The 27508-nt window shown below is 39.4% G+C and overlaps 1 protein-coding gene across 9 annotated transcripts in view; it reads left to right on the forward strand.

Annotated features, from left to right (window-relative positions):
* Positions 1-27508, forward strand: part of Pcnx1 (pecanex 1) — a 163909-nt gene that overhangs the window by 93881 nt on the left and 42520 nt on the right. For 7 of the 9 annotated variants that reach the window (XR_003847835.1, XM_008823213.3, XM_008823214.3 and 4 more), the window contains 9 exons: positions 1481-1538; positions 3329-3546; positions 10648-10801; positions 14084-14116; positions 17264-17435; positions 18651-18761; positions 22433-22524; positions 25844-25953; positions 26306-26411. Coding sequence is in view for 8 of the 9 variants with exons in the window: in XM_008823213.3 (XP_008821435.1) it covers positions 1481-1538; positions 3329-3546; positions 10648-10801; positions 14084-14116; positions 17264-17435; positions 18651-18761; positions 22433-22524; positions 25844-25953; positions 26306-26411 (1054 nt within the window). In the remaining variant the exon portion in view is untranslated. The remainder of the gene's footprint in view (positions 1-1480; positions 1539-3328; positions 3547-10647; positions 10802-14083; positions 14117-17263; positions 17436-18650; positions 18762-22432; positions 22525-25843; positions 25954-26305; positions 26412-27508) is intronic. The other 2 variants (XM_017795628.2, XM_008823215.3) reach the window with 1 other exon arrangement.

The raw sequence follows: 27508 nt of genomic DNA on the forward strand, positions 1-27508 counted from the left end.
ATATAAAATGATATATTTGGTATGAAAGACCAAAATATGGAAAACACAGATTATATTCTTGTATTTGTGCTCATTGTTCTTAACAGCATATTGACAAAAATAAAGGTATATTACAAGAAAAAAAAAAGAACATTTAAAATCTGCTTTTACTAATTTTCAAACATACAATGAATTATTAACTGTAAGTCACCAAGGGAGATGTGTTGCTTTAAAAATTTTCATATCAAGTTTAATAATTTGTCATAGTGTATATGTTTCCAGATCATTAATGATTCTTTTTTCTTTTTACTATGGAAAAAGGAAGCATTATTTTAATAACTAATAAAATGTATCCTGTATTTTAAAATTAAATAAAATTTTTCTTTAAACCTTCTGAGACAGTTTCCCAGTTTCAAACTTAACTGGATACTTCATGTTTTCTGTATATTACATGATATAAAAAAACTTATCAGAAAAGTAAACAGTGAAGTTAAGTTGGACTCATAAGTTAGTTTCTTTCTTTGTATAATTTTCTGTTTTTATTTCCTTGTAAGGGTGTGGTAGTTATCTTTTAAAATAAGCAACTTTCATTTTATTTTAGTTTTTTAACTAGATTTAAGGAGGAATTTATTAAAAATGGTTTCGTGTTGCCTTTAGCTTTATTTTCTTTTAGGAAAGACTTTATAAGATAACAAATATGTTAGGAGAAGGCAAATAAATTAGAGATTAGACTCACATAATCATTTATAGTTTCAGAGTGTACTGATTTTTTTCTAAGAATGTTTACTCTTATTGATTCAGTCCACATTGCTGCTTTAAAATCCATTATTGATTAATTAGTTCATTTCCTCACAAAGGACTTCCACTTAATAATAGGTCACATCTCTGTAAATGTTATCTAGCAACTTGTTATTTTAGTTTTCAGGAGCTGTTTAAAGCTGTGGGATCTTGTGTTTATTCAGTTTGGCACACTGATGTAGTCTAATTACAGAATTCACTCTTCAAAAAATGATGAAATTGGAAATTTAGCTGATTCAGTAACAGTGAAATGTTGTGGGGAAAGTGGAAACCCGTTTTTAATATAATTCAGCAGAAGAATAATCCCTTACACTATAAAACTTGAAACTGTCTGACGTTCCAGGCTCTTGTCTATTACAATTTGTTTTGTCTGTACTGTTCTAGTCAATTTGTTAATTGCTTCCCTTGGATTATCTCATCTAAACACATTTGTAGGAACCTCATGATAATAGGCACTGTTATTTTATGTTACTGATGGGGAAACTAGGTATAAAGATTTCAGTTAGCTGAAGAGTCTTGATGTGGTCCCTCTGACCCAGGCACAACATGCTCTGGATCAGACCTCAGGAAAATACCACTTTTGCAGTTTGGAATTTATATGGAAGGTGAAGATAGTCTAAATATTGCCTAATTGTTGAAGAATTTACTTTTCTTACACTATTTAACAAGCTGTTTATTCCCTAAACCTTTCATTTTATTTTAGTGACACAGATTCTCATGTATCCAGTTCTACCTCAGTTCGATTTTATCCACATGATGTGGTAAGTTTTGTCTTCATTGTTGTTATGTGATACACTTTCAGGTTCGATTTGAAAAATGTATTTCTAGAAATAGCTATAAAAATTCAGGCAAACTGATAAAATCATAGAATGTTAACTTTGCTGAAAATTATGGCAGAATCCCCTTTGCCTTCTGAACTTTGGATCTTCTAATAAATCCTTTGATAAGAAACATAACCTTATGGAATTTAATTAGCCATGTTTGTGAATCAGCAGTTGTACTGCTTTATATTTCAAGGATGCGTAAAGGCCTACTTAGCACCCTCGTAATCTGGTTGTGCCACCTTTTTTTTTTCTTTTTGTTTGAACAGTTATTTTGTATGTATGGATTTATGTGTACATGTAAGCCATGGTGCACATGTGGAGGTCAGAGGGCAACTTGTAGGAGTTGGTTCTCTCTTTCCACCGTGTGGATCCCAGGGATCAAACTCAGGTTGTCAGGCTTGGCAGCAAGTGCCTTTACCTACAGAGCCAGCTTACTGGCTCCTGCCATGTTTGATTATACTGTTTGGCATTGGCATAATTTAAATATTATGATTTGGTGTTGGTTATTAACTTATTTACTAGTTAGTGTGTGTCTTGGGAGAAAGCTGAGCAATGACATTATATAAAAATACACTGTGTGGGATAGACTGGGGTTTTTTTTTTAAATACTGCTTTTGCCATCAAGATGCATATATTCAAGGTGGAAAACACAAAATAGATGGAATCCTTATTAGCAGTACAAAGGTGGAGTCTATCCAAAGGCATTGTTTTTAGTGACTCCTTGAAGATGAGTGTGAGCAGGGTTTTAAGACTGGGGATGTGAAATGAACAGTGGTTTCAAACCGGTAAATATTTGGCTGTGTCTGAAAACATTTTGCCTTGGCACAACTGGAAGAATGCCATTGGTCTGATGTGGGCCTGGGCTAAGGATGTTGTGAGACAGATTACCGTGTGTGGCATAGCCCGCATTACAAAGATGATCTCATCAAAAATGTCCATAGTGCCAAAGTTGAGTAACCCTGGCACAGATAATAAAATGTTTGGGGGAGTAGCAATCAGTGTTTAAGGACAGAAATGGCAACTTTCTTTTTTACTATCACCACATGTATGTTTCAACTGTAAAGACTTTCACTGCTGCTATTGTGTATTTCTGGCATTGCCACTGGAAAGTAGAAATGGAAGGAGGGTGGTGTCGCTGCCTTTCATGTTTAACTGGCATGGGATCCTTGAGGTAGCAAAATACTGGCTGGGCTGTGCCAAGAGCAGTAAGCTTTTGCTGCCTTGGAGGAAGGGCAAACTGCGGAACTGGAGAACAGATGAACTAAAATTAGCACTTTCCTGCATAGCTGCAGGTGAGGAGCCTGCTAGAACAAGGGGGAGGGGTGTAAAATACACAGCAATAACAGTGATGAGACCTAGAAGGAGACAGATTGCTAAAGAGCCCAGGTTTGCCCCTGACAGTGCCGTTCAGAGCTCAAGGAGAAAGGACGAGTGAAGCCCCAGTGATCGCTGCGAGGAACTTGGTGGTTTCACTGGCTGTACAGTTGTAAATCTTCGTAAGATCGTTCAAACGTCTTGCCTAATAAAATCTTTCCTGACCGTCTGTTGATCAGTTTGCTTTGTTGATCATTTCCTGTTGCCACTTTCTCTAGATTCTAATAATCATAAAATTTTCACAGAGAATGAACTAGAGTAAAATTGGGTTTTTAAATAGTTTACAAGCTGACAAACTCAAGCCATGATTTATTTAAAATATTTTAATTCTTTGAACACTAACTTTCTTTTAGCTCTCTCTCCCACAGATTCGGTTGAACAGGCTGCTGACCATTGATACAGATTTGTTGGAGCAACAGGACATTGATTTAAGCCCTGATTTGGCAGCCACTTATGGCCCAACAGAAGAAGCTGCCCAAAAGGTTAAGCACTATTACCGCTTTTGGATCCTACCCCAGCTATGGATTGGCGTTAACTTTGACAGACTCACACTTTTGGCGCTGTTTGATAGGTGAGACCATAGTGTGACATCAAAGATGTGAAGTCAGGTTTTCCTTATCACTCATTGAAGCTTTCACCTGATGATCATGTCAGAGAATGCTATTTTCATCCTGTTAAGATAAACTTAAAGATAGAAGGTTATTAAACATTTATCCTCTGAAGCCCATTAAAGTTTGTCATTTTAATGGATTTATATAATATCTTTTTACTATTAATCTGAGTCATCAGTTGATGCTTAGAGAGCATATGAAGTGTTGATGATCTTGTAGGTATTGTGATACTAAATATGGAAGTTCTAAGAAGCTCTGTTTCCCTGTTTTGCACTACTGTCTTAGTGGTAAATTACAAAATTGAATGAACAACTGTTGCTTCTGGTCAACAAATAGGAATAATACTGGATTTACCTTCCTGTGAAACAGAAACAGAGAAAACCTTGGAGATGAGCCGTGAAAGGCCAGTGATCCTGAGAGCTGAGAGGCAACTGGTGTGCACTCTAAACTGCTACAGCTTGGTGCAGTAAGAGTTCCTCATTTGTGGCACAGGGAGCGGGCACTTAGAATTCATACAGGTCAGGTTGAAGAGGTGAAACAGAGGGTCCAAGGAGATGGAGGCAGCTTGAGCCCATAGCTTGAGCTGCTGGGAGAGCACCTCAGAGATCTCTAGCAGGTTCCCTTATATTCAGCAGAGTACTGATAAGCTCATGCCTGTGAACAAGCTGTTTGCTCAGGAAGATCTTGCATTAAATATATGGAAGCATCAGCATCCAATGAGCTCTACTTCAGATCCAACTAACAAGTCATAGAAGCAAGACCCTAAGGGATCAAAATAGCCTAATGAACTCAAGATTTCTAGAAACCAGAAATACGTACCACCTAACAAGTTGTGACTGGCATCTGACCTCAGTCAAAGATGGCCAGCTCTGCAAAGAAGTGAGAAAATATGGCCCAGTGCGTAATCATCAAGACAGGCCTGTGACCGGCAGAGATGTTAGAGCAGATGTGTTCCATTTATTTTTAAAAAAGAAACAGACATGAAAGATATTGTGGTGGTTTGAATGACAATGTCCCCCATAGGCTCCAAGTATTTGGACATTCTGTCCCTAGATGGTGTCGCTGTTTTGGGAGATTTTAGAAGGTATGACTGTCCTGGAGGAAGCACGTCACTGGGGGTGGCCTTAGAGAGTTCTTAAGCCTTGCCAGATTGCCAGTCGCTCTCTTGCTTCCTGTGCCTGCGTGATGATGTGAGAGCTTAGCTTCTGCTGCTCCTGGTCCAGCCACCTCCAGCCACCATGCCTCCCTGCCATGACGGACTGTAATTCCCCTGGAACAGTATGCTCAAAGATACTCTTCCTTCTATAAATTGCTTGGGTCAGTGTTTCTATCACAGCAACAGAAAAGTGCCTAATATAGATATAAAAATGCATCCCAAATCAAACTTATGAAAATGCTACAATGTCTGAGATTAAAGATATATATATATATATATATATTACTTGGTGGGATTACTGGTAGATAAAACCTTGTAGAAGAAAACATAAGTGAACTTGTAGGCAGGCACAGTAACAGCAACCATCTAGAATAAACAAAGAAAAGCCTTCCCTATCCCAGTCCCCCAGGGACAAAAAGCGTTAAAAAACCACATGCACATGCTGTGAGACAACTTCAAGAAGAGACAGGGATGCAGAAAAGACTTGAAAAAATGCTGGCGGAAACCTTCCCAGAGTTCAGGAAAACTAGAAATGCACATGAAGAAGCCCAATGAAACCCAAGCAGAAGCAGCGTGAGGAACACTGCACCAAGGACACTGTTGCTCACCTCCCACGGTGAACTTAAAGACCAGAAGAAGTGCTTTGAAGGAGCAGTTTGTACAGAGGAACAGGCATATGGAAGACATCCATGCTCTGGCTGAGAATGTGGCGTTTGAGAAGACAGTGGAATGATGCTTTTAAGGTATTGAAAGGAAGAGGATTGCCAACCTATATTTCTTGGTCATCAAGAGTATCTCTTGAAAACCATGGAGAAATAAGGACATTTCAAACTGGGAAACATGGGAAGAATATGTCAGTACTGCAAGAAATACTGAAGAGTATCCTTCAGGCAGAGGAAGAGGATGTCAAATGGACAGCTGGGCCTCCAAAGACAGATTTGAAATGGCATTGCATGGATAAATATGTAAGGTGCTTTCCCTAGGAATTAAATGTCTTTAAGAGATAATTGGCTATTCAAACAAAATTAAAACAAGATTTTTGTGGTTCACAACATACTGTTTCAGTCTCATTTCTGTTTCTGTGATTTAAGAAAAAGCACCCTAGCCATAAGCAACTTAGGGAAGAAAGGGTGATTTGGTTAACCATTCCAGGTCATAGTCTGTCATTTGGGGGAAGTAAAGGCAGAAACTTAAATAGCTAGTCTACAACATCCATAGCCAAGATCGAAGTGAAAATAAACGTATCCTTGTACCTTGCTGCGTGTGCCCAGCTAGCTTCCTTCACTCTTGAACAGTTCAGGGCCCAGCCCATGAAATGGTACAACCCCTACCTCAGTCAGCAGTCAAGTAATCCCCCATAGACGTGCCCACAGGCCAACCTGATCTGGATACTTCCTCAGCTGAGGTTGTCTTCCCAGATGATTGTAGATTCTGTCAAGATGACAGTTAAAACTAACCAGCACACATACATAAAAGTTATATTCATGACAGTAATAGCATAAACCCCAGAAAGAAGGAATGAGAATATATTACTGTAATTTTTAGTAATTATCACTTGACTATTAAAAACAAAAGTAACCATTCCAAATAATAAAAAGAAAGTTGTATCAGGCATATCAAAAAAGATCATGAAATAGAGTAATAAAAACTACTCAAGGGACTGAAGAGATGGTTCAGTGGTTAGGTGAGGATATTGCTCTTGCAGAGAACTGGAGTTCAGTTCTTAGCACTGAGACCAGATGGCTCATAATTGCCTATAAGCCCAGATACACATGATTTTTTAAAAATCTTTTGTGTTTTTTTGTCAGAAGATGCATCTTTCCTCTCATTTCTGGTGTTATATTTAAATTACGGTCCTTGATGGCAACATAGAGCTGCACCCCCCCCATCCCACCACACACACATTCACATAATTTTTGAAAGTGTTTTTTCTTTCTTTTGTTGCTGTTGTTGTGGTGTTGGTTTTGAGATGGTCTCAAATAGCCCCAGCTGACGTGGAACTTGCTATGTAGACCAGGCTGGCCTTGATCTCATCTGCCACTGTCTCCTGAGCACTGAGATTAAAGGTATGCAACACCATACCTGACAATTTTGTGGGGCTAGAGAGATGGCTCAGCAGTTAAGAGCACTGACTTCTCTTGCAGAGGACCTGGGTTTGATTCCCAACACCCATGTGGCAGCTAACAACCATCTGTAATTCCAGTTCCAGGGGATCTGACACCCTCTTCTGACCTCCAAGGGCATTGCATGACATAGCTGCACTTACACACATGTAGGCAATACACTCATACAAAATAAAATGTTAAAAATTAAAAAAAGCAAGATTCAGCTCTGTGCTACCAACAAGGACCATACTTTAAAAACAAAACCAGGAATGGGTTAGAAATAAAAAAGAAGGAAAAGAACACACCTTGCTAAAACTAAGAATAGTGGAGAGGGTTGTATCAATGTCAGTGAGGAAAGGTAGATTTCAGAGCAAAGACTATTGTCAAGAATCAAAAACAAGTCATTTCATAGTGATAAAGGCTCAGTTTAACCTGTACACTTTAACAATCCTAAATGTTCTGTACCTAAAACAAAGCTACATAGAGCTGACAGTATATCCCAGTGACAGAACACATGCTTAGCGTACACCACGACCTGGGTTTGATCCCTGCACCCCCACTCCTCCCAAAACCCATAAAGCAGTTGCTGATAGAAGCAAGAGAAACAGAAAAACCCACAATTACAAATGATTTTGGAACCTTCATTTAAATAATTGGTTGAATAAATATATTGAAAATCAGTCAGCTTTGTGTTACTGTGACAAAGTTACTCAGCTTCTAAAGGAAGAAGGTATGCTTTGGCACAAAGTTTTACAAGTTTCCAACCATGATTGCTTGATTCTTTGCTGCTGAGCCTGTGACAGGACAGAACCTCATAGTGAAAAAGTATAGAGGAAGCTGCTTACTTCATGACAGCCAGGAAGCAGAGACCTACAGGAAAGGTTTGGGCTTCCAATAACTCCTTCAAGGACACACCCCCAATAGCTTGAGCACTTCTACTAGGGCCCACCTCTTACTGGTGCCACAGCTTTCCAGTAGCTCTAGAGATGGGGGCAAACCTTCAACACATAGTCCTTTGGGGGACATTGAAGACTCAGGCTATAGCAGGGAGATAGAGTTGCAGTGACCATATTGTTAGCCAGCCTGAGTTGGTTGGCACTCTTGGAACATTCCACCCATAACAAGATTATGTATGCTTTTTTTAATATTTTATTTATGTGTATGAGTGTATTGCCTGCATGTATGTCAGTGCACCCCTGTCGTGCAGTGCCATGGAGGTCAGAAGAGGGTGTCAGGTTCCCTTGGAACTGGAGTTAAGGACGGTTCGTAGCCACCATGTGGGTGCTGGGAATCAAACCCGGGTCCACTGTAAGAGCAGTCAGTGCTCTTAACCACTGAGCCATCTCTCCAGCCCCAATTATGTATCCTTTAAGCATTCATGAAATACCATGTTGACAGACCTTCCAGTCCATAATACAAAGGTCAATAAAAATAGTTCAGATCACATGTAGCATGCTCTCTGACAGCAGAATTCAATTATTGAGCCTTGGAAAATTCTGATATATTAAGTAATCGGGTAGAGGAGAATTTGAGAGGCAGACTAAGTATTTTAAGCTAAATGACGATGAAAACAATGTCTGAATTTGGAGGATGCTGAAATATAGTACCTGGGAAATTTTAGAGCACTAAACACCTAGATTAGGAAAAAAAAAAAATCTCAAATCCATAACTTCACTTCTTTAGGAAACTGGAAGAATAACAGCACGTTTGTCCCAGGTAAGGAGACTGAAGAAGGTCATAAGGAGTAGAACAGGATCCAAGGAGGAAACAGCAATAGAGAAACTCAAGGAGACTCTAAGCTTTATCTTGGGAGGCATTAGTAAAACTGATGAATCCTTAGCTGCTCAGTGAAGAAAAGTCACAAACAAGCACTTAGAAACGTGAGATGTGTTGTCACTGCATTTTCTGAAGTCTTCAAAGGAATGACAATATGGGGCTGCAGAGATGGCCGAGAAGTTAAGGGCACTCACTGCGCCTACAGAGGATCCAAGTTCAGTTCCTAGCACCCACATCAGGCTGTTCACAACCACCTGTAACTCCAGCTCCAGAGGATCCTTAGGCTCTCTTCTGGCCTGTGCAAGTGCTCATGTGCACATACAAATGCACGAGAATAAATAATAAATCTTAAAGTAATGAGAATAATATGAACCAGCCATATGTAAATAAATTTGACAGTAGAAAAGGAAATGGACAGCTCTCTTAAAAGACATAAATAACAAAGTTCATTATCATACTGTCCATCCAAATTAATAGGACTTGTCGTTAGAAATCCTACAGAGAAAACCCCAGGCCAGTTGTCGTGCAAATATTATGTAAATCAGAGAAGAAGAGATACTGCTAAAGTAGTTGATTGCATATGCAGAAGGTAAAACTTGGATCTTTACCTTGTATACCACATTATAAAAACTAAATCAAAATTGATCATCGGCATAAATGTGGAACATAAGACAGTAAAGCATGAAACAGAAGAAAAAAAGGAAAAAAAATTGCCTTAAGTTACATAAAACTTATTAGCTAGGGCACCAAAAACACAGTTAAAGAACTAACTGGTAATTGGATTCATGAACATGGGAAGTTTTGAAGAGCAAAGGAGAGCGTGGGTTCAGTCATAAGGAAGGTAGTGCGCAGGGTGGCGTGAGGATTGATAACAGTGTTGATTGGGCAATCATGTCCCTCCCACCTAAGGTCAAATGAAAATACCAGTAACTTCTTGACTTGAGAATATGGTTGGACTCTTAATCTGGTGATAGTATTAAATAACACAGATGTTTTATGAAGGGATAGGCGATTGATGACTATAAATGTAGTGTTGGGTTAATTTTAAAAAACCTTAAATTTTCTGTGATTATAAATTCCTTACCCACCGAAGAAAATTTAAGAGAAAGTTTCAAAAATAGAAAAAGGCGCGTGCCATGAGCCCTCCACACAAAGAGATCTATCACAGATAATATTTTGCTCTAATGTGTTTTCAGTCTCTATGTGTATGTTTTTATTAACAACGCTTATGTGACATCTTTTGTCCTGCAAGTGTGCTGAGCATATTTCCATGTTACTTAATGTTTCTGTAACACAAACCTTCTAGAAGTATTTCTTTAACATTTATGAGTAAAACTTCCCAAGGAAGTAATGGTACAGATTCTTAACTTTTTGGAGGTAGCATAATGATCCTCTTCACTTATGTTTGTGATCTCTTGGGCACCCCATGGCTTCTCTTAGGTACCACTTTGCTAAAGTGTAAAGTTGTCTCTGCAGCTTTGATGGGAGTGGAATTGATGGGCTTTATTGGTGCCTTCATTCTTGAAATATGTAGGAGCCTGTGTTTAAGCAGTTCTGTAAATGAGATACTGGATTATTTTACACTGTGAGGAAAAGAGAACCACTTGGCATTGGAATTTGATTATAAGCTTTTTCATAAAATAGCAAGTGTTTTAATTTTCAGAAACTGCTTCGTCATTTTGCCTTTTAGGCTTCTTTCTTTCTCTATTTGCCATCCAGGTTGGTTCACTATTTTGCAGCATATTTCACAGAGAAGCAGATGTTATGAAAAGGTTTTTAGTAGACACTGAAGCCACAGTACGTGTTTTAGGTGCAACTTCATCTACCCTTGTGCTTATCTGCTTAGAACAATTTGTGTTGTGGTCACATAAAACTAATTTCTTTTTCTGTATGATCTGAAATGTTATTCAAACCCAGCATCCAAAACACACACTGACAAACTTCACAGTGATGCCTTCCCCTTCTATAGTCTGGCTAATTTCTTACATTCATGATTTACTTACTCACTAATTTTCCATCTACAGAAACCGTGAGATCCTGGAGAATGTATTAGCTGTCATCCTGGCTATTCTTGTGGCTTTTTTGGGATCCATTCTTCTCATCCAAGGCTTCTTCAGAGACATCTGGGTGTTCCAGTTCTGCCTGGTCATAGCTAGCTGTCAGTACTCACTGCTCAAGGTACCAACATCTCTGTCTTCCATGCTGTGTTAAAAGGCCATTCGCCAAATGATCACAGATAATAAATTTTAGGATTGTTTTCCATGGAGGTTTACATTAGACTGTGTATGGAACAAAAAGGTTTTACACTCAAAAAATAATAATATACAGGCTGGAGAGATGGCTCAGGCTTAAGAGCACTGGCTGCTGTTGCAGAGGACCTGGGTTTGATTCCCAGTACCCACATGGCAGCTAACAACTGTTTGTAACTTGAGTTCCAGGGGATCTGAAGCCCTTTTCTGGCCTCTACAGCCATTGCACACATGAGTACCCTTACATACATGCAGGCAGAGCACTCATACACATAATAAATAAATAAATAAATAAATAAAACTTAACCTAAAAACGAGGTCTTTGTATTAAAAAAGAATATTTGTTACAGTAAGAATTACCCTTAAGTATTATTCCTTTTAGCTAACCCAACACTGATCTCACTTCTTTGAGCTTCTATAGAAGTCTGTGGGTGAAATGTACTAAATTTTCATTAGTAGATAACCAGTGTCAAAACTTAGTAGATAAGTTTTTATTCTTGTGAGACATCATAAAGAATATTAATGTCCCTTTGTTATTGATTGACTCAGAAACACCACATGTTGTCAATTGTAAGCTTTCAAAAAATGGGAGAATCAAGCATGTCAACTGATGTCTAGCAAAATTCTCTCTTCTCTCCTGCTTAAAATCTGTGTGGGCTATTAACGGGGCGTGTTTCCTTTCCTCTTTAATCACTGAATCTCTTTACTCTGTGTGTTGGTATGCTGAGCCCTCCCCCGGCTGATACCTGCTGGTTCCGTTCTGCAGATACTCCTGACTATCTTTCCCTTTTCTCTCCATTTATGGCTAGACCTCTGAGTAAACCGTCCAGGTCATTGCTGTTTCCTTGAGATCCATCCATACTGTTTGCCTCATTGTAGTAAAAACTGTAGTCTCTGAGATTACTACTAATTGCTAAATTTGTATTCTAATTGCTAAATCAATTCTAAATTTAAATTCTAATTCTTTGCCCAGCCCCCTGCTCTGTCATTTAACGTCTGCCAGCCCTGTCTTCCATTTCCTGTTGCCCAGCTTTGCACAGCAGGGTGGCTCCTGCTCTCCTGTGACTCTTCCTTTGTTGCTTCTTTATTCTGTTGACTGTCTCTTAATTGTCTTGAGCTTCATTTGCCCTTCTCTCCCTTTATAATTCCTTGCCAGTGAGGTCACCCTGGTACAGTGTCCTCTCCTCTGTATGAGTTGTGTCCAGATTTGTATCTCAGAGTTTTCAGTTCTTTTGCAAGCTTTAGTTCCATGCATCTAACAGATGGTCAGACACATTTGAAAGATAGCGTGTTATTACCTCTGATTAATATGTTTTTCTTCTGGTTACTTTGCTTTTGTAGGAAGTCATTTTAACTTCTTTTCCTTTCTCTCTTAATAACAAGTAGCCATATCTTTTTTATTAAACTTGGTGATTCCATGTTATGATTGCTGGTCTTCATTCTCTTTTTTAATTTATTTTTTTATATTTTATTATTTTTTATGTATATGAGTATATTGCCTACATGTATATGAGTGCACTCCTGTCAAGCAATGCTGTGTAGGTCAGAAGAAGGCTTCGGATTCCTCTGGAATTGGAGTTAAGGATGATTCATAGCCACCATGTGGGTGCTGGGAATCGAACCCCGGTCCTGTGCAAGAGCAGCTAGTGTTCTTAACTGCTGAGCCATCTCTCCAGCCCCTAATTTTTATTTTTAAAAATATTTTATTTATTATTTTTAGTGTATGAATGTATTGCCTGCATGTGTTTAAGTGCACCAGTGTGGTACAGTGCCCACAGAGGACAGAAGAGGGTGTGGGATCCCCCTGGAACTGGAGTTACAGTTGTCAGCCACCATATGGGTGCTGGGAATCAAACCCAGGTCTTCTGCAAGAGCAGTCAGTGCTCTTAACCACTGAGTCATCTCTCCAGCCCCAATTCTTTTTTATTTTTATTTTATGTGTGTCAGTGTCTGCCTGCATGTATCTAAATGCACCACATGCATGCAGTGCCCTGCAGAGGTCAGAAGAGGGCATCAGATCTCCTGGAACTGGAGTTATGGATGGTTACTAGCTGCCATGTAGGTACTGGGAACTGAACCCAGGTCCTCCACAAGAGCAGCCAGTGCTCTTAACCACTGAGCCATCTCTCTTGCCCCTTGGACTTCATTCTTACCTTTTTTTTCCAACCACTTTATCCTTTCATTGCCTTAAGCTATGTAAACTCATTCCCTGACTCTAGTGTCCCTTGTTCTGTTAATTTTGTCCACTGCTTTCAGGTTAGTATAGTAAAGAGGGATAAAGGTGATTGGGATTTTTGAAACTAGTTAACTAGAACAATAATCATGTCATAAAAGAAATAGGGCAAAAATAAAAGTTTCAAAAGGTACTGAAGTTGAAAGAATTCAAAGATTACTGGACTCATATCCAGTGAAGGGCTGAACACCAAACTCAGTGAGCTTGGTCCATTGAGGAACTACAGGGTGGTGATAGGCCGTCCTGGAGAGGGTGCATGGTGTGCCACTGGAAAGGAGCTAGAATATGAGGGCAAAGTTATGATTTGAGAAGTACCTACATGATACCTTTAGAATAGTTTCACAGGATGTTAATAAAGTTCATTGCAAGGATACAGCTGAATTGTCCTTGATTATTTTAATGTGCAAATGCAGATAATTTTTTCACTTGCCATAATTTAGTAAGCTGAGAATTTGTGGATTAGCTAAACAGGTTATTATGCAATTCTCGAGTGAAATGATAGCCTGTGAGAGAGAATTCTTCCTTCACTGTAGTAACAAGCCAGACAGAGGGATAGACCTGTCTACTATATGCCATTTCAAAAGCATTGAGCTAAGTAGTTGCCAATCATTAACTAATCAAAAGAAGAATGACTAGTCTCAGCACTCAGGAGGCAGAGGCAGGTGGATCTCTGTGAGATCAAGGCCAGTCTGGTCTCCATAGCAACTTCCAGGCCAGCTGGTGCTACAGGGAAACCCTGTCTCAAAAAGACCAAACAAAAACAAAAGAAGTAAGAATGTGGAAAAATGTATGTAAGCCATGTTTACTCTCACAGTGAACTAGTGCTCAGCACTGATGCTTCATGTTAAAGCAAAATTGATGTGCATGATTTCTTGGTTGTGAGACGTTTACCTGAAATCACTTATGATATTTTAAAAATTGCTTATAAAATGACTGGGGCTTCAGTAATTTAATCTATCTTTCTGTGTTATTTTTTAGAGTGTTCAGCCAGATTCCTCTTCTCCCAGACATGTAAGTTACTCCTAATATGACTACAATTTTTAAAAATATTTTATTTTATTTTATGTATATGAGTGTTTTGCCTGCATGTATAAGTACACCCATGTCATGCAGTGTCTGCAAAGGCCAGAAGAGGGTGTCAAATTCCCTGGAACTGGAGTTGTTAGTTGCCATATGGGTGCTGGAACTTGAACCCCAGGTCCTCTGGAAGAACAGCAAGTGTTCTTAACCACTGAGACATCTCTCTAGTCCCATATGACTACAGTTTATATCCTTGACACTTACCAAAGCCTGTGTTTTTCTTCTGGCATGTGTCAGATTAAATTAGGTTTTATATTTATATTGTCATCTAAGTTTTAAAACACCAAGTAGTTGATTTATTAGCATGAAAAGAAATGACATTGTACTGATGAACTCTAAATCCTGGTTGAAAATGAGCATAATAATTCACTTTTTTGACAGCTTGGTTCAGGTGGAGATTATAAATTAGATAGATACAGTCCACATAAGCTTGATTATTTACACTTAATAAAATTTGAAAATAAATTATGAATATTGAAAGTAGAATTTTGAAGTAGGAAAAGCTTATTTTTCTTTGATAATAAGAGCAAGAATAAGCCGGTATAATGCATTAGGCTGTCTTTAGGTCTTTAAGACTTCTGTACTAAGTAATGAGGTGAAATCTGTGCTAATCACCTTGTGACTTTACAGAAAATATTATCTGCCTTAGCAGATACATGGTGTAGTTCTGGACTTAACGAGAGTTATTTATTTAATAGAAGATCAAAGGACAGTCTCTTTAAAGTAGTTCAGAGATGGGTGTACTGGCTTGTATCTGTTGGGAAGCTGAGGAGGGCTGATTGATGTGGGTTTAAGGCTGATCAGAGCTATGTGCATTCCAGGCCAATGTGAGCTAAAGAATGAAATCCTGTTTTAAAAAACTATATTAAAAAGTAAGCTAGTTCAAAGTTAAGCTCCAAGGCCAGACATGGTGGCTCACACCTTCAGTCCCAGCACTTGGGAGGCAGAGGCAGGCAGATCTATGAGGTCAAGGCCAGCTGGGGCTATAGGGAGACCCTGTCTCTAAAACAAACAAACAAAAATCTCCTGAATTTAATAAATTTTTTAACATTTTTAACCCATATATTGGGATAGTTAATGAGACCAGAACAAATCAGGGAGAAAAATGATTGTTTTTTTGACTGATTATGTTAATCATTTGTAAGAATGTGTTTGAAGTACAATGATATGTAGACTCTTTGTTTGTTAACTTGGAATTTTCATGTGATTTCTGGCATACAGAACAGTTGCAAGGAGAGTACAGAAACATCGCTGCTAATCACCCAGATCCCCCATGTTAAACGTCACCTTTCTGCCTCTATCCCGTCCTGGCCTGTGAACTCTTTCTTTTCTCTTTCCCCTTTCCTTTCCTCCTCCTCTGCAAACATGATAGCTCTATCTCCTAATACCTCAATGTATGTTTCCCCAAAACATTTTGGATGTTAATTCAACATAATTATCAAAGTTAGGACATCAGCCCTGATAGGCTGTTTTCCAAGCTACAGGTGTTTCTGAAGTTTTGCCCACTGTCTTGGTTTGCACTGGAAAGTTCCTGATTCTACATTTGGTCTCTTAACTCTCTTTCAGTCTGGAGTGGTTCTTTGGTATTTGTCTTTCCCGGTACTGAAATTTTTTTTAATGACTATAGTCCAGTTATGTCATGGACTATTCCCCAATTTGTGTTTGATGTTTCTTATTAGAGGCAAGCCTTATTTGGGGTAGGAATACTATGAAAGTGTTGTGTTCTGCATCATTTCAGAATTCATGTGATACTGGTTTATCCTCTTACTATGATGTGAACTCTGGTCTTTCAGGTAAGGTGGCATCTTCAGGTTTTTCAGATCTGCAGTATTAACATTTGGGACTGGATAATTCTTTGTGGAGGCTGGAGGTACTGTTAGGTTCATTACAGATCTTCTTCAATTTCTAGTTAGATGCTGGTAACATTGCTCCCCATAAAAAACACTCATACACATAAATAGAAATAACAAATAAAATATTTTCTTTAAAAAATGTTCCTACACATTGTTAAATATCCTCGGAGGAATAAACCTCTCCTTTCAGAGCTACTTTACTGGAATGTCACTATTTTCCTCTTGTAGTTACTAAGTGTCTCATTGGAAAAATCCTAGCGCTTCACAAACTTCTGCCTTGTTTAGTATCTGCCGAGCCTTCTTGCCTGAATCAATTACCATTTGATAGTTCCAAATATTGATCTTCCAATTCTGTTATTCTACTGCTATTTTTAGTTACACGCTTATTAAAAGGAATGCTTTATCTTCTCTTAGTTGATTATCTGTGACACTGTGATGAACACGGCCTCATCCATGTGAGGCAATCACTCTACCTCTGAATTTGACCCCAACCGTCTTTCTGTCTCTCTATATGTGTGTCTGTATGTATTCACGCATGAGTGTGTGTATATGTGTGTGTGTGTGTGTGTGTGTGTGTGTGTGTGTGTGTGTGTGGATCATGGGTTGTGTTACTGTGAACTGCAGTTACCAGTTCTTGCTTTGATACTCAGGTCATCCTTATTGGGCCACTTGAAGCCCATCAAGGTGTCCTCTCTGTCCTTTTGGCATAGCCCTATGATTCCTTAAAGGCTTCCTTCCTTTCTGAAATAGCAATATGAACCAGGTTTGGTTCATACTCTCCCTGCCCTGACCCCAAACCATCTTTTTTTTTTTCCTCCTATGAAACCATGGCTCTTTTTTGTGAATAATAGTATTTGTAAACTAAAGTCAGGATGCTAGTAACCTTATTAGAATTTATTGTTTCTGCATCCTCTCAATGGGCAAAATATACATGCACACACACGCATACATATGTGTGTGTCTTCTTTTCTTGTCTCTACTTGTCTGCCTGTTAAAAACAATGAGTTCATGCTGGTGCCTTTGATTCAGCTTGGTAGCAGTAGGCTTCCTTCTGGTCTTATTCCCTTTCTCTACTTTTTTTTTTTTCATTTGTCTGCAGCCATCAAAACCTGCTTGTCATGTAGAAATGGTCTGAACCCTTAGAGTCTAAGCCATTAATGATGTCAGTAATTAGTTGTGATTCTGTAAGTGATCTAAACTGACTGAAAAAAACTGTCATTCGCAGGGCCATAACCGCATCATCGCCTACAGTAGACCAGTCTACTTCTGCTTATGTTGTGCTCTTATTTGGCTCTTGGATTATGGCAGCAGACACCTAACCACAACCAAATTCAGATTATATGGAATAACTTTCACCAATCCACTAGTGTTTATATCAGCCAGGGATTTGGTTATTGGTGAGTCATCTTTAAAATATCTCTGATCTTGAAAAAAGTGATGGGAGCTATGGGGGGAGTTGGAGGGGAGGGAATGAGCATGAATTTGATCAAAACACCTTACATGCATGTATAAAATTCTCAATAAATTTTTTAAGTTAAAAAAAATTCCTTGAGGGGCATAACTTTAGTAAATTTATTTGAAGTTAATATAAGATTTTAGTTTTCATTTTAACTTCCAACTCTGTATTTGTTTCAAAATATTGTAAAAGGATTTGCTGTATATTTCCCATCTTGGATAATTTCCCCTTAAACTAATAAACTAATTACTGTTTCAATTTTTTTAAATTTATAATCTTGACATCAGTTAACTTGTTTGCAAAAGTTTACTGATGGTTATAATAAGCTTATTTGACTGTACTCTAGTTCTGTCTGAGGAACAAAGCTATAGAGCTGTTATGAATAAAAAAAGCTAATGATTTATAATTATAATCATTCTGTTCTCGAAGATGATGCCAGGAGGGGAGAGATATTATTATTATTATTATTCTACATTTTGGAGTTCTGTTATGTGAAAATGACTGATGCCAAGCGTGGTGGCGCACGCCTATTAACCCAGCACTTAAGGATTAACCCAGCACTTAGGAGGCAGAGGCAGACAGAGCTTTGTGAATTTGAGGCCAGCTTGGTTTACATAGTGAGTTCTAGGCCAACCGGGGCTACATAGTGTGACCTTGTCTTAAAAAATGAAAGTGGTGCCAGTGTGGTGGCACACGCCTTTAGTCCCAGCACCGAGCACTTAGGAGGCAGAGGCAGGCAGATCTCTGTGAGTTTGAGGCCAGCCTAGTCTACATAGTGAGTTCCAAGCCAGCTGGGGCTACAGAGAGACCCTGTCTCAAAAAGACAAAAGAAGAAAAAAAAAAAGTGGTTGAAATGATTTTTGTGTGTGTGTGTGGTGCTGGGAATTGAACCTAAGGCCTCATATATATTAGGCAAATATGCTCTATCACTGAGCTATATACCCAGCCTCATAAGATGATTTTTTTAAAACTTTTTTTATAGTTGGAAGCATTTTAATATCTAATCAACTACATAGACATAACTTATTTTAAATCATAGCTTTTAAAAGTGACACAGTAGGTGATGTTAAATGTGATTTCATTACTCATTATGATCTTTAAGTGAACAGCAGGGTGGATGCAGTGTTTTTTAATGTGCTCTTCTTTCCTTCTACAGTGTTTACACTCTGTTTCCCTATAGTGTTTTTCATTGGCCTCCTGCCTCAGGTGAACACATTTGTACTGTACCTTTGTGAGCAGTTGGATATCCATATCTTTGGTGGGAATGGTGAGTACCTCCTTATGAACAGTACAGATTGTTACAGGTTGTAAAGTAATAAACTGAACATTAAAGCACTTCCCTGCTTTTCATCTTAGAATTGAGGTAGCAGAGAAAAGGCCCTTAGTTAATAATTCAAGGTAGAAAAGCTGTAGATTAGAAAAAACTGTAGATTAGAAAAAAATAGTCAGATCTGCTACTTCAGTGGAAAATCCAGAAATAATGGAGTCAGTGTGTAAGAAGTAATAAAAATTTCTGAAAAAAAGTTGTGTAACACTCCCCTCCATCCACTGGCAATGCATTCCAAGGCCTCCCGAGGAATCTCTCTTGTGGGTATCCCCAGTAGATCCTCTGATAATGTGGAGCTTACATGACCTTGTCTGTTCCTGTACTGTACCAACATTCTTAAGATGTAAATAGTGTATGCATTAGGCATCCGAGATTAGCAACAATAACTAATACTAAAGTAGAACAATTCTGCAGTATACTGTAGTAAGTTATAAATGTGGCCTCTCTTCCTTTCTGTGGAATTTCTGCAGCTAACCACAGATAATGAAACCCTTGTAAGCAAAATTGCAACAAAGGAGGTTTACTGTGAGATTTCACCCGGAGCCTGTGCACAGTCATCAGGTGTTTATAACAGACTGAAGAAAGGAGGTTTACAGTGAGGTTCCACTGGGAGCCTGTGCACAGCCATCAGGTGTTTATAACACTGGGGAAAGGAGGTTTACAGTGAGGTTCCACCCGGAGCCTGTGCACAATCATCAGGTGTTAGACTGAGGAAAGAAGGTTTACAGTGAGGTTCCACCCAGAGCCTGTGCATAATCATCAGGTGTTTATAACAGACTGAGGAAAGGAGGTTTACAGTGAGGTTCCACCGGGAGCCTGTGCACAGCCATCAGGTGTTTATAACACTGAGGAAAGGAGGTTTACAGTGAGGTTCCACCGGGAGCCTGTGCACAGCCATCAGGTGTTTATAACACTGAGGAAAGGAGGTTTACAGTGAGGTTCCACCGGGAGCCTGTGCACAGTCATCAGGTGTTTATAACACTGAGGAAAGGAGGTTTACAGTGAGGTTCCACCGGGAGCCTGTGCACAGCCATCAGGTGTTTATAACACTGAGGAAAGGAGGTTTACAGTGAGGTTCCACCGGGAGCCTGTGCACAGCCATCAGGTGTTTATAACACTGAGGAAAGGAGGTTTACAGTGAGGTTCCACCGGGAGCCTGTGCACAGCCATCAGGTGTTTATAACACTGAGGAAAGGAGGTTTACAGTGAGGTTCCACCGGGAGCCTGTGCACAGCCATCAGGTGTTTATAACACTGAGGAAAGGAGGTTTACAGTGAGGTTCCACCGGGAGCCTGTGCACAGCCATCAGGTGTTTATAACACTGAGGAAAGGAGGTTTACAGTGAGGTTCCACCGGGAGCCTGTGCACAGCCATCAGGTGTTTATAACACTGGGGAAAGAAGGTTTACAGTGAGGTTCCACCCGGAGCCTGTGCACAGCCATCAGGTGTTTATAACACTGAGGAAAGGAGGTTTACAGTGAGGTTCCACCCGGAGCCTGTGCACAGCCATCAGGTGTTTATAACACTGAGGAAAGGAGGTTTACAGTGAGGTTCCACCGGGAGCCTGTGCACAGTCATCAGGTGTTTATAACACTGAGGAAAGGAGGTTTACAGTGAGGTTCCACCCGGAGCCTGTGCACAGCCATCAGGTGTTTATAACACTGAGGAAAGGAGGTTTACAGTGAGGTTCCACCCGGAGCCTGTGCACAATCATCAGGTGTTTATAACAGACTGAGGAAAGGAGGTTTACAGTGAGGTTCCACCCGGAGCCTGTGCACAGCCATCAGGGGTTTATGCTAGACCCAGGTCTGGTTGTGTCTGCACTGGGAGAGTGTGCATTTGGTACCTCCACATATTCAGTTCCAGTTTTCCTGAGAGTGGAATGCCCAAACAGGAATCTAAAAGCATTTTTCTAAATAAGCTTGTAAGAACTGTCTGTTTTTAGAGTAGACTATGTATGTGCAAATTGATAACTTAGAAAAACCAGTTTCCTTCTCATGCATCTACTTTTTTTAAATACTGGTATTGACCTGGACTAGATAGTAGCTTGCACAACTTGAAAATAGCACTGTTGGCAGCTACTGTAGTTAAAATACCTGTTCCTTCACCATTTTATGTTTTACTGAAAGAAGAGAGTGCGAATAGAAAGCTGTTCCAAAAGGAAGGGCTGTCTTCATTTCTAGTTCGTCTCTTCACACTTGGCATTTGTAGTCCTCATCTACCTTCCACTCACATGCACAGAAGTCACCTCTCGATAAAATGTTGAAGCTGTGGCTTCATTTGTCCTGTTGTTATTGTTGTATATATGGGAGGGACTGTGTGTGATGTACACACATGCATGTGTGCCTTCACACATGTGGAAGGCAAATGAGGATGTCCCTCTATCTATCTCTGCCTCACTGCCTTGAGACAGGGTCTCTCACTGAGCTGGAAGCTCTCCCATTCAGCTAGGCTGGCTGACCAGGGAGCTCTTGGGATCTAGGATCCACCTGTCTCCACCCCACAAGACTAAGATTACAAACACATATAGCCATGCCTAACTTTTTGCATGGGTACTGGGGATCTGAACTAATGTCCTCACGCCTGCACAGCAAAAAGCACGCTTGCCCACTGAGCCACCTCTCCAGTCCCTCTGGCTTAAATTTTAAATAGAAACTAAAACTCTTCTGTATTGCTGTATATCATACCAGAGTGTTTTTGATGTTTTGAAATTTTTTCTTAATTGTGTATAATTTAAAACAGCTGATTTCATTGAGTAGCATAGCTTAATGGGCAGTAGACAGTATCAGTATTTAAGGACTACTGTTGGTGTTATACTTATTTAAGTACATGGTGAGGGCTCAGTATATGTAATTTATAGTATTGGCTTTGTCATTATAAGTTACAAACGTACAAAGTGTCAGGTTCTAATACTTAATAAATATTCCCTCTGGACTTCTGTTATGATCATTATATAAAATTATGTTAAAGAAACCCTGTCATCTATATTTGCAAAATAAAGGCTAACTATCTTAACCTTACCTATTCCTTATTACTAGAAATCTAACTGGATCATTGCCTGCTGATATTTTTAATAATGAGATCTGTACTTTTTGTGAGAATTAACAAGTGGGATACAGATTTACTGCTATAGGTAAAGCAAGTGCTTTTTACATAGATATCTTTCAGTGATTCATTAATACTCCTGCAATTTAGTTTTAGGCCTCTGTAAGCCTCATTTTTCTAATACTTCTTATTAACATAAGATATGTTCTTGAAGCATAGATCCTGTGAGATTCTGAGATGTACATATTTTATCTTGTATCAAGGTTTGAAGACATCAAACAGGATGTGGTGGCTGAGGCCTGTCATCTTAGCACTTAGGAGGCTGAGGCAGGAGCATCTCCGGGAGTTTTAGGCCAGCCTGAGCTAGGAGTTAAGACTCCATCTCAATAAACAAAATATTGAAGGAAGCAAATCCTTGTCATGTCAAATTTGATGAAAGATGAAGTAACCGAATTTTTAAGTCACATGAGCGCCTAAGTATTAACGTACTTTAAATGCTTTTGTGTGCATTGGATTTTTTTATAGGTGTTTCTAAAACCCTGATCTCTTTTCTCCTTACTGTCTAGCCACCAGCAGCCTCCTGGCTGCACTGTACAGTTTCCTTTGCAGTGTTGTGGCTGTTGCCTTGCTGTATGGACTGTGCTACGGAGCTTTAAAGGTGAATGATGAACTGTCATGTGCTGTCTCTAACTTAGACTTCCATGTGGATAGTTTAAAGCTGACTGCTGACTCTCCCCATGGCCCTGCCACTGTCACTTGATTGTTAATTTCCATTGTTGTCTTATGCTCAATTTAATTCTTATTCTTGCTTACTTTGAATCGGAAATGTGTTTAGCGGTTAACTATTATTAAAAGAAAGTCCTTTTCCATACAATAATCATAGGTTAATATTAGAAACAGTTTATTGAAAGCTAGATTCATCTAGGATAGAGGCAGGTGTAGTAATTGCAGAATATGAAATTAAATTTAGATTTCTAGTTAAGGATTTATGTAAATCATGTCGGGACTTACTTAACATTTATAAGATGTTTTAGTTAGGAGTATAGCTCAGTGGTAAAGTGCCTGGTGTGCCCAAGGCCTTCTGTTTGGTCCCCAACACAGCAAAGCAAACAACAAAATAAGTTCAAAGGCTGCAATCTAAGATACATGCTAGTGAAAATAGACTGAAATTTAAGGTTAGTTTGATTTAGAAAATATTCATTGAGCCGTATGAGTTCCCTTTTAAAATTCTGCCACCAAATTTTAAACATAAAACTTAGATTTGGGGGAGGCTGAAGAAATGGCTCAGCAGCTGCTCTTGCAGAGGGCTTTGGTTCATTTCTCAGCACCCACTGTCTGACAGCTGTTTTTTTAAAATATTTTATTTACTATTTTTATTATTTTATGTGTATGAGTTGTTTTGCCTGCATGTATGTGAGTTTACCTGTGTTGTGCAGTGCTACAGAGGTCAGAAGAGGGCTTCGGATTCCCCTGGAACTGGAGTTAAGGATGGCTTGTAGCTGCCATGTGGGTGCTGGGAATTGAACCCAAGTCCTCTGCAAGAGCAGTCAGTGCTCTTAACTGCTGAGCCATCTCTCCAGCCCCCTGACAGCTGTTTTGAATCTGATGCCCTCTTCTGACTTCAACGGGTACCACATATGCAGTGTGGTACACATTCATACATGCAGGCAAAACACTCATACACATAAAATTAAAGTAAATAAATCTTTTTTTAAAAACTTAACCTGAGTATGGTGGTGCATACCTTTGTTCCCCAGGCACAGGAGGCAGGGTTCCAGGCCAGCTGGGCCTATAGGCAGACCCTGTCTCAAGCACGCACACACACACACACACACACACATATACAAAATTTTTAGTGGACCATTTATAACCCTTCACACATATTTCTGGATTTTTTTGGTTTTGTTTTTAATTAAGGCAAGGTAATGAGAAAAAGTAAGGTGGGACTGGGCATGGTGACACATGCCTTTAATCCCAGCACTTGGGGGTGGGGGCAGAGGCAGGTGGTATGAGTTCAAGGCCAGCCAGGTGTACATAGTGAGTTCCAGGACAGCTGGGGCTACAGGGAGACCCTGCTTCAAAAAGACCAAAAAAAAAAAAGTAAGGTGGGAAACACAGAGGGAACACAGTGCCCTTCTGCTTTGTTTACTTGCTATCCTTTATGAAGCACCTACTATATGGGAACTGTGCTAAAAGCCACATCCTGTGCCTTGGGAGCTTGGCATTAGCTGTGCTTACTAAGTCAGCCAATGTGGTCAGTGCAGAGTAACGAAAGCTGTAAAAGTTATGCTGTCTGTTGAGCCCCAGCCTGGAAATAGTGAGGGACTGAAGCTGGAATCCATGCGTGGATCTGGGGACTATCTTGGGGAAAAAAAAGAGACCTAGAATCAGGGTCCAAGATGATTTCTGGGCACCATCTGGCTTGAACTTCTGGCATCACAGTGGCACTTACTCCACAGTATTGGAGATCTTTTTTTACACGTGGGAATTTTATTTGTTGGTACCTATGGAATGTCCAGAGGCACATAGTAGGTAGTTGTATAGAAAGAGATTTCTGGTTGTGCTTAATAGACGTAAAAACCATCAACAAAATTAAGTAATAGAAAAAGACTGCTAATGTGAATTGACGAGAAAAATGAGCAAGAGTTCTGGGAAATGTTAATATTTACGTGTTAGATGGAATGGAAGCCCGCAGGGGAAAGTTCAGAGGCACACGAGTCTGAAAGTTTTTAGTGAATTTGGTAGTTGATGAACTATTGGTGACTTTTAAAAAGTACTTTATTTGGCCTTTGGGGTAAGGAAACTAAAATAAGTTTAAGTTCAAATAGGTAGTAAGCAAATGTATTCTGTTCTTTCTAGGATATAGTTGGGAACAAGTGGGTATGGTGTGGGTTTTCCAGTTTTGTTCCCTAAAAAGAGCGAAGATTTAATTAAACTTAAAAGGTGAGGTGGGAAATACTGTACCAACCAAAGAGTTAAGATTACTTAAAATATCAAAGATGGGGTAGCACTATGTAGAAGCAAGTTCTTCCTAGTAAGTGAATAAAGCTTTTTAAAAAATCAGAAGCTTGCTGGGCGTGGTGATACACTTCTTTAATCCCAGCACTGGAGAGGCAGAGGCAGGCAGATCTCTGTGAGATTGAGGCCAGCCTGGTCTACATAATGAATTCCAGGCCAGCTGGGGCTATAGGAAGACACAGCCTCAAAAAGAAATAATTAAATTAAATTTTTTTAAAAATCTGGGGCTGGAGAGATGGCTCAGTGGTTAAGAGCATTGACTGCTCTTGCAGAGGATCCGGGTTCGATTCCCAGCACCCACATGGCAGCTACAAACCGTCCTTAACTCCAATTCCAGGGGAATCAGATGCCCTCTTCTGACCTCCTCGGCATTGCACGACACAGGCACACTCACATACATTCAGGCAATACACTCATACACATAAGATAAAAATAATAAATACACATAAGACAAAAATAATAGGGCCAGGCGTGGTGGCGCACACCTTTAATCCCAGCACTTGGGAGGCAGAGCTAGGCAGATCTCTGTGAGTTCAAGGCCAGCCTGGTCTACATAGTGAGTTCCAGGACAGCTTGGGCTATAAGGAGACCCTGTCTCAAAAAGACCAAAAATAAATCAATCTGAAGCTTTATTCCCAAAAGAAATCTAGCAGCTAGATTTAGGTCATCAGAAAGCAATGAACCTAACCTGTGTGGTGGTGCACTGGGGGGAGATAGAGACAAAAGGATCAGGAGTTCAAGGTCATCTGCAGCTACATAGCAAATTTGAGGCCAGCCTGGGGTGACATGAGACCCTGTCTCAAACGAAAAAGGAAGTAGTATCTAAATTTATTTGGAATAAAGTACAATTTCTAATATGGCTATAAAACTTTTGTTCTCTCTAAAATATTGATATAAAAGGGGTATGTAAAACATTATAAATTACAAGAGTATTTTTCTCTGAATTCTTTCTTCATTAGGATTCCTGGGATGGCCAGCACATTCCAGTACTTTTCTCTGTGTTTTGTGGTTTGTTAGTGGCAGTGTCATATCATCTCAGTCGACAAAGCAGTGATCCATCTGTACTTTTGTAAGTGAAATCTGTTGTTGTTGAAGAAACTGAAGTAAGTTGGCATTTCTAGTAGTTCCAGACCCCCTTTCCCAGCTCCTGTTGAAGGCGTGGCTCACTCTGTTGTTAACACTGGGACATGCCGATCATGTCAGCCGAGTGTGTTTGTTGGGTTTTTCCCTCCCCAGGTTTTAATAGAAATGTTTTCACTGCACGCTTATTTATACCAACGTAAAGATCGTATGATTTACATATCCTAGTGCTTAAATGTAGTTGAATTTCTTGTTTTTAAACTTCGTTGTTTAAATTACTGGTTTTCAAGTGTGCATTTTCTATTAATTGTTTTCTCTTGATTTTCTTTTTAAACTTAAAGTTCTTTGATGCAATCCAAGATTTTCCCCAAAACTGAAGAGAAAAACCCAGAGGACCCTCTGTCTGAAGTAAAAGACCCACTGCCTGAAAAACTTAGAAATTCTGTGGTAAGTTTTAGCTTTCTAAAACTTCATGACAATACTTAAGATAGTTGATTGTATTATATAATGAATACTTTTCAATTATTTCTTTTTCTTTTGTGGTGCTAGAGATCAAACCCAGGGCCTAATGCATGCAAGGCAAGCACTCTACAACCAAGCTTTATCCCTTGTCCCTTCACGTAGACTGTTTCTGTCTGTGAATGATGAACTTATCTAGGTATTAAATCGGATATAATATTTACTTTCAGTAGACATGCGCTGTTCATTTATTCTTTAGAAAATTTTAGAAATAAACTGCTTCAAGATACAATTGAAGCAAATTCTCTCTGATTTTCGTTTCCATGTCATGTTGGTCATAATGGGATGTTACAAGAGCAACTTGTAAGTCAGCTGATCCATTGACAGCCAGAGTTAACACAGCACCCAGGTTTTCACTACAGAGTTGAAAGTGCATCCAAAAGTTCAAAACCTGGATGTTCCCAAATCAGCACTCAAAAAAATGTTGGATTTTGGAACATTTCGGATTTCAGATTTTCACTTCAAGGATCCTCAGCTGACAAAGTTTGTGCAGTTATTTAAAAGTCTAAAAAACTCTGGAATCTGGGGCTGGAGAGTTAGCTCAGCAGTTAAGAGCACTGACTGCTCTTGCAGAGGACCTGGGTTCAATTCCCAGCACCCACATGGTGGCTACAAACCGTCCTTAACTCCAGTTCCAGAGGAATCCGAAGCCCTCTTCTGACCTCCTCAGCATTGCACGACATGGGTGCACTCACATATATGCAGGCAATATACTCGTACACATAAAATAAAAATAATAAATAAAATATTTCTAAAAACCTCTGGAATCTAAAACACTTCTGATCTCATGAAGTTAAAATAAGGGATACTCAGCCCTATGTGGCCACTAAAAGAACCCAAATCTCTCAAGTAAAATAGGGCATGTGTGTGCAGTTTTAATCCTTCAAAAGACAGTTTTCAGTACTTGGGAGGCAGAGGCAGGCAGATCTTTGTGAGTTCAAGACCAGCCTGGTCTACATAGTGAGTTCCAGGACAGCGGGGGCTACAGGGAGACCCTGTCTCAAAAAGACAAAAAAAAAAAAATC

The sequence above is a fragment of the Nannospalax galili genome, unplaced genomic scaffold (assembly GCF_000622305.1).
Source record: "Nannospalax galili isolate Female #2095 unplaced genomic scaffold, S.galili_v1.0 scaffold1129, whole genome shotgun sequence".
Taxonomy (NCBI): domain Eukaryota; kingdom Metazoa; phylum Chordata; class Mammalia; order Rodentia; family Spalacidae; genus Nannospalax; species Nannospalax galili.